Below are 7,574 nucleotides of genomic sequence, written 5' to 3'. Positions count from 1 at the left end.
GAGTCGGATGCAGTGGCTTATACCTGTAATCCCAACACTTTGGGAGGCCGAAGTGGGTTGATTGCTTGAGTCCAGGAGTTTCAGACCAGCCTGGGCAACGCCGGGAAACACTGTCTCTACAAAAAAAAAAAAAAAAATATATATATATATATACACACACACACACACACACATATACACACATATATACACATATATACATGTATATACACACATATATATACACACATATACATAAGCTGGGTGTGGTGGCTCACGCCTATAACCCCAGCTACTCGGGAGGCTGAGGTGGGAGGATCACCTGAGCCGGGGAAGCAGAGGTTGCAGTGAGCCGTGATCATGCCACTGCACTCCAGCCTAGGCGACAGAGCCAGATCCTGTCTCAAAAAAATAATAATGGGGCTGGGCGCTGTGGCTCATGCCTGTAATCCCAGCACTTTGGGAGGCTGAGGCAGGTGGATCACCTGAGGTCAGGAATTCGAGACTAGCCTGGCCAACATGGCAAAACCCTGTCTCTACAAAAAAAAAAAAAAATTAGCCGGGCTTGGTGGCGGGCACCTGTAATCCCAGCTACTCAGGATGCTGAGGCAGGAGAATCACTTGGACCCGGGAGGTGGAGGTTGCAGTGAGCTGAGATGTCGCCACTGCACTCCGCCTTGGTGACAGAGCGAGACTCCGCCTCAAAGAAATTAAAAAAAAAAAAGAAAATAATAATAATAATAATGAAATCAATAAATAAAATACCAGGCTGGGAGGAGCCACAACCAGAAAACCAGCATTCCTCTAGCTCCACAGCACCAGGCTGAGAGGCAGCTGATATCCGGGGAATCCATCTGATCACCGCACAGAAGCTGGGGTGTGCATGATCTGGAGAGGGGTCAGCAGCTCCAGGCAAAGCTGGAAGTTGAGGCTCTCGGGAGTTGGGGGACGGGGGGCTGTGTCCTTGGGGCAGGGCGCAGCTACAACTACCTGGGAAAGCTCCTGGCTGCGGGGGCACAGAAGGGGTTTGGGGTTTGAACAGCCAGCTGTGCGGGCTCAATCCTGGCATCTCTTGACCCTGTGCAGCCTTGGTGGATGGCAGAGGCTGAGGCTCTAGACAGCAGAGCCCAGCTCGTAGGGGGAGGCAGGTGGGAACAGGGGTGAGGCTGTCTGGGTCTGTTCAGCTGGAGGGAGCGGCAATCAGGTTGTTCTCTTAGCTCCTCCTTTTGGCCGGGCGAGTGGTTTCTGCCTTCCTGCTACTTCCTCTTTTGACCCGCCGCGGCTTCTCCTGGCCCTCCCGGGGCGGGTGGAGCCCGGGAGCTCTGGGGCTGGGTCTCATCCATCTCTCCTCCTCTCTGAGCCAGGGTCAGTCCCCTGGGAGCCCCGGGCAGAGACCCCCACCCCACCCTCTCGGGCTGCTCTGGGGAGCCCCACCCTTGCTCCCTGGTTACATTTCCTGCTGGGGTGACGGTGTGAGTCTAGGGTAAGGAGCCTGGTTTTCTGAACTTTCTTTTTTTTAAATTTAATTTTATTATTATTATACTTTAAGTTCTAGGGTACATGTGCACAACGTGCAGGTTTGTTGCGTATGTATACATGTGCCATGTGGGTGTGCTGCGCCCATCAACTCTTCAGCACCCATCAACTCGTCGTTTACATCAGGTATAATAGAGAAAGCAGAAACACCAAATAAGGAGAACACCCAGCGCTTTCCTCTAGGGGAAACCCGCTTATTCAGAGGCTTTCAGGTTCCCTCTGAAGCCACTTTGCAGAATTCGAGCTGGGAAGCCGGACGCCCCGGGCCCAGGAGAACTCAGAGGAGGCGACGCGCAGCCCGCCCCGGCTCTCAGCCAGATCCCACCCCAGCAGCTCCGCGGACCGGGATCCAGGACCTCCGGGCCAAGCGCCCCCGGCTCCCAACAGGGGCCAAGCGCGCACCCCGCCGGCGGCCTCAGTTTCCCCTCTGCAGAACAGGCGGGGGGCCCGGCCGGTGCGCCCCGGGTCGCGGCGGGCGCGCAGGGCGGCCGGAAGGGGTGTGATGGGGGGCGGGCCCCGTGCCGCCCCGCCCCGGGGAGGGAGTCCCGGGCGCAGCATCCTGGCGCGGGCCGGGGCCGCCGCAGCCACTGCCGTCGGGGAAGGTCCCAGAGCGGACATGGCCTCGCGCGGCGCCAGCCCGGGCCCGAGCCCCCCGAGCCCCGCGTTGTAGCCCCCCACGGAGAGGCGGCCTCGACGGTGCCGACGGCGCAGACGGCCGGGCGGAGGCATGGAGGCGGCGCACCTGCTCCCGGCCGCCGACGTGCTGCGCCACTTCTCGGTGACAGCCGAGGGCGGCCTGAGCCCGGCGCAGGTGACCGGCGCGCGGGAGCGCTACGGCCCCAACGGTGAGCGCGCGGGCCGGGCCGGGGAGCGGGGGCCGCGCGCGCCGCAGTCTCAGTTTCCCCTCCTGCCTCCCCACCCGGCTCTGGGCGGGCAGGAAGCGAGGGCTCCGGAAACCTCTTCGGATGCTTCTGGGGCACCCGGCGGGGCTGCGCGGCCACCTTCGCGGGCGCGGGGACTGGGGGCTGGGGGCTGGGGTCGGGTTCCAGCTGGGGAGACCGGACGCCTGGCACCCTCTGCGCGGTCCTCCCGGACTTCCCACCTCCACCCCGGCCCCGTCCACCCTGGAAGCGTTATTCCACCCCATCCTGGACCGTGTTCCACCCCCACGCCGCGCCGCTCCCGCCGGTATCGTGCAGGTGCAGCGCTGACACCGGCGGGCGAGGGACGGCGGGAGACTCAGGCTCGCCCTCCCAGCTGGCCCCAGGGTCTCCCCTGAGGGCTCCAGAAAACGCCCAAGAAGGTGCCGCTTATCAGCTAGCAGCCTTGGGGCCCCCACCCCCACCCCAGGTCTTCCTCTTTCTGCAACCCGAAGCGGATGTGGCTGGCGGAGTCGGTGGGGGCTTTGAACTGCTGAGGCGGGAGACCCACCTTCCTGGGGTGGCGGAGTCAAGGCCTCAGGGAGCTGCCAGGGAGGCCTTTCCCATCTCTGGGGAGGGAGGGAGGCTTCACGCCCTTGCTGTTCGGGTGGAGGGGTATCATTTCGTCCTCACCTCCTTCAGAGGAGTGTGGGATTCTCCTTTCTGCTGGAAGGCACATTGAGTGCCACCGGGTACTGTCCAGATGTGGCCTGGCACCTTGGAGGTCCCATGAGGGTGGAAGATACACACGGTGCCCTCCCCACATCCCTTCCAGGCAGGACCTGCCACCCCCTTGCTCATGCCCTCAGCGCGGGGCAGAGTGTGAGGGATCCCAGGAGAAATGCCCTCACCACCTTCAGAGGGCAGCCTAGGTCTGCATCCTTTGGGGACTTGGAGCCTTGCCCTTTTGGGGTTCCCAGCCAGCCAGAGGGGAAGGTATTCTAGCCCTGGGCTCCTACTACTCAGGGCTAGCTTGAAAATTAGAAAGAGGTGTCAGAAAAGGACTTTTGGGTTTTGTATTGGTTTATGAAAACCACCTCTTATATAAATATTATCTTTCTGGAGCAGAAATCCTTTTTCAAAAAAATTAGTTGCTATATTTAGTTAAGCTGTGGGAGGAACTGGGGAGATAAATATTATTTAATATCCCCCATTAGTGACTTGGCAGGGAGGTTGTGCTTTGCTGCAGGAGAGCCGGGCAGCATGGCCTGCCTCTGACCCTGCAGTGGGCTAGGGGCGAGGGCGGTGGCAGGCAGGTCTGGGGTCCCACTACCTCCTTTGTGCTACTATAGCCTCCAGCTTGGGAATCCTGATTCCCAAGGGAAACTGGAGACGCAGCCCTTGGCCTGTCCCTGGAATCACACAAATTCTGCTCCTGTATGACCCTAGCCAAGGTCTGTCTCCGTTCTGACATCGTATCTTCATTGGTCCAGCAGAGGAGGAACTGGCTAGGAGGGAGGGAGCCCCAGCCTTCCCCACCGGTTATTTGGTTAGATGAGATCTTGGGGTGCCCTGGCCACCGCACACCTGTGTGAGCTGATGGGGAAGGCTGTAGGCTTGGCGTGGTGTGTAGATGCACAGAGGGTGGATGTGTGTTGGGATGTGATGGGAGAAGTTGGGGAGGGGTATTGCTGGGCTCCCCTGGATCCTCTGGGCGTTGATAGTATTAATAATAAAAGCTGATGTTCGCTGAGCACTTACTATGTGACAGGTACTGTTCTCAGCATTTTTCATCTATTATCTCATTTCCTCCCCAAAACAACTCCGTAAGGGAGGAACTGTTGTCATCCCCATTTTATACAGGAGGAAACGGAGGCACCCAGAGGTTAAACCACTTGCCCGAGGTCACACAGTAGGTGGTGGAGCTAGCACTGGGTACCTGCTCCTCTCTGGGCCTCAGTTTCCCCATCTGTACAAGAGAGCCACAAGTTCTGCAGGCTCCGGAACCCTGGTGTCGGCGCCTGTGCTAGGAGTTTGGGTCCGCTGGTGCAGCTTTTTCAGCTTTGCCTCCAGCCTCCATGGGTCCCTAGGGGGCTCTTCTCTCAGATCACTGATTGGGACTAGGGGGCATTCCAGGGCTCTAGAAGTCATTAGGTGAGCAGAAGGGAGCCAGCTGTTCCTTCGTGCCACATGCTTGCCGTGGCTTGAGGAGGAGGCGCAGATGTTCTAGCACAGCCGCTGGGGTGGGGCTGATGAGGCTTTGAACACTAACCCTGCCCCTTCATAGCTCTGCAATGCTGGACCAGCCTCTTTGCCTCTCTGTGCCTCAGTTTCTTCTCCATAAGTGAGGCTACCATAGAACCCATCTCCCAGGGTTGTTTGTGAGTCTTTAGTGAGGTCACAGACACCAAGTCATCCTTCCTTGTCGCAGAAGAGGCTGGGGCGGGCTCTTGGCCACCAGCTGCGTGGCAGGGTGGGTCAGGCCTGTGGGTAGAAGGGACATCCCAGAGACGTGTGTTCTCCCCACCCCAGGAGGCTGTGCACCTGCAAGGTCGTTAGTGTAGAAACCACAAGGAAGTCATTTGCTTAAGTCCTGAAGCTTGCAAATTCTGCTGGGGGAGGGAGGAAGGGAGGCAGGGGCTGGGGATCCCACCCCACCTTCCACCCTCCCCGTTCACTGCAGACAGACACTTCAGAGCTGGGAAGCCCGAGCGGCACAGCCAGTGAGCATGCTAAACACCATCTGTGCCAAGCCCCAACAGGGAGTGAGTGGGGAGGCTCCTGGCCCCAGCACCTCCTGTGAGCCCACCTTTGCAGGTGCCAGAGGTACTCAGAGTTCAGCTTCCTTGGGGGGCTTTTTCTTTTACACCTTTTTTATTTTTTGAATAAAAATGTGCACAGTGCAACATTCAAGGGATACAAAAGGTACACAGCAAAGTCTCCGACTCTGTCCCCAGCCACCCATTCCCAGTCCCCCCAGTTTCTTGTGTCTTCTTCCCAAGACAGTCCGTGCACACACACATCTGGAGCTGTGACCTTGTGATCTTTTCCCACACGGAAGCAGGAGGAGGATAAGCGCTCTCTGTCCCTGCTTTGACCTTGACAGTCATTCTTGGAGCCGGTGCCAGGAAGAGCACGGTGGGGCTTCCTAGTGGCTGCGTGGGATTTCAGCGTGTGGCTTTTCTCTGAATTCTGGTGGACGCTTGTGTTGTTGGCAGCCTCTGCTATGACGCGCAATATCGCAAGGACTATTCTTGTTGCCACATCATGTCACGCACTTGTGAATATCACTGAAGGACGCATTCCTGGGGGTGGAACTGTGGGGTCTAAGTGGGTGTATGTTTTCAGTGTCCTCAGCTGTCACTATAGAGTTGGTTTTCTGTGCAGTTGGGCCGAGTGACCGGCTCGTTTTCCGCTGCCTCGCCAGTGCAGGGGAGGATCAGATGGTTTGATCTGTGCCAGTCTGGTGGAAGAGTCCTCTCGTAGGTTTGCTTGGCATCTTTCTGTTTAAAGTCACGTTGGGTGTCTCTTTGTATGTTAAGGAACCACCAGATGGGCTGGCCATCTCCTCTGCTGGACTGGAGCCACGGCAAGAGACCTGGCACTGTTGGGCATGTCCTGCCTATAGCTAAATTTCCTGGAGACCCCAGTGACATGGGAGTCGGGCAGATCCCAGGAGGTCCCCTGGGGTGGTCTCTGTTCAAGGGAGCTGGCAAGCCGGGCAGAAGCCTGCCTTCCTGGGCCACACGCGGTCCATCTGCAGTGAGCGCCTTGGCCCCAGGTCTGCCAGGCGGGACAGGTGGTCCAGATTTAGACTCCTGCCAGCGGCTTCTTGGCTCTGGCCTTATTTGCTGCCCTCAAATAAGTTCCAGGCCCTAGTTGGCGCTGAAACTCGGGCAACCCATATGCGTAGCCCACGGAAACCAGGCCAAGAGGAACGGAGTGTGTCGGGAGGAGGTAGCCATCCGAGCGGCCCTGCTTGCTGGGTGGCCTTGGGCAGACCTGCCCCTTCCTGGACCTGCTGCTCCTCAGGATAGCAGGGCTGGGACCCTGAGATCCCATAAGGGCCGTGCAGAATCCAAGAGGGGGTGGTTTGCCTGCAGCCCTTCGGAAGCTCAACGTCTTTCATGCTTCACCCTAGTTTTCACTCCCACTGGCCTCTGCTGGGCAGCCGGAGCCCCCAGGAGCAGCATCAGGCCTGCCCAGCTGGGCCCCCTCACCCTCTTGCACCCTAAGGCAGGGCCTGTTTTCTCCCACAGCACAGTCGGGCGAAGAGATGTTGGGCAAACCTTCATCTCCAGCTCCGGATAAGCCAGGGGTGCTGCAGGCCCCTCTGCAGAGCGGAGAGCTACTTCCCAAGGCCCCGCAGTGGCCCCCGCAGAGCAAGGTCAGGTGTCCACTCTAGGTGGACCCCGGAGACACAGGCAGGGCCAGGTGGGCTGGGCGGGCCCTACCTCGCCAGGGCCTCTCCCTGACTCTGTAAGTGACGATTTAATTGCTCTGTAAATTTACCTTTGAGGAAGACCTGGGTGAGTGCTTGCCTCTCCCGGCTGCAACTGACATTTAGAAGCTGAAATACCAGTTTCCAATGAAGGAAGATAGAAGGGGGATGAGGAGAGCAGGGGGTGTGGAGCCTGGGGGCAGCCCGGGGCATCGCTTACCCCCCTTCTCCCTGGCTCTGGACTGTGGGCTCCCACCGTGGAGCCACAGAGTAAACAATGATTGTAAGGACTCAGCATAAACACAGGGATGACTCAGTCTCGCCCCACCCTGGAAGCGATCCAGTGTGGTGGGGGGACACTGGTGACTGTTCAGAGAAGGGCACATCGATGAGGTAGGGGAGGGGCTTCCTGGAAAGGGGGTTCCGATGAGGAGATGGGGTGCTGCTGTGCACACAAGGAATGGCACAAGTAAAATGTTGGAGGAGGAAGGTAGGCATGGTGGCTAGCATCTTGGGATCTCAGCACTTTGGGAGGCCAAGGTGGGCGGATCACTTAAGGTCAGGAGTTCGAAACCAGCCTGGTCAACATGGGGAAACCTCATCTCTACTAAAAATAAAAAATTAGCCGGGCGTGGTGGCAGGTGCCTGTAATCCCAGCTACTCGGGAGGCTGAGGCGGGAGAATCACTTGAACCCAGGAGGCAGAGGTTGCAGTGAGCCGAGATCGTGCCAGCCTGGCAACATGATGAGACTCCGTGT

The 7,574-nt window shown here is 58.5% G+C and overlaps 1 protein-coding gene across 1 annotated transcript in view; it reads left to right on the top strand.

The window, feature by feature from the left end:
* The first annotated feature begins 1,789 nt into the window (after positions 1–1,789).
* Positions 1,790–7,574, top strand: part of ATP2A3 (ATPase sarcoplasmic/endoplasmic reticulum Ca2+ transporting 3) — a 29,317-nt gene continuing 23,532 nt past the window's right edge. The window contains exon 1 of the mRNA XM_026449108.2: positions 1,790–2,360. Within this exon, the coding sequence (XP_026304893.1) occupies positions 2,243–2,360 (118 nt within the window). The 5' untranslated portion in view covers positions 1,790–2,242. The remainder of the gene's footprint in view (positions 2,361–7,574) is intronic.

The sequence above is a fragment of the Piliocolobus tephrosceles genome, chromosome 16, assembly GCF_002776525.5.
Source record: "Piliocolobus tephrosceles isolate RC106 chromosome 16, ASM277652v3, whole genome shotgun sequence".
Lineage (NCBI taxonomy): Eukaryota > Metazoa > Chordata > Mammalia > Primates > Cercopithecidae > Piliocolobus > Piliocolobus tephrosceles.
The sequence above is the reverse complement of the archived record's forward strand: the minus strand, read 5'-3'. Positions and strand labels throughout refer to the sequence as shown.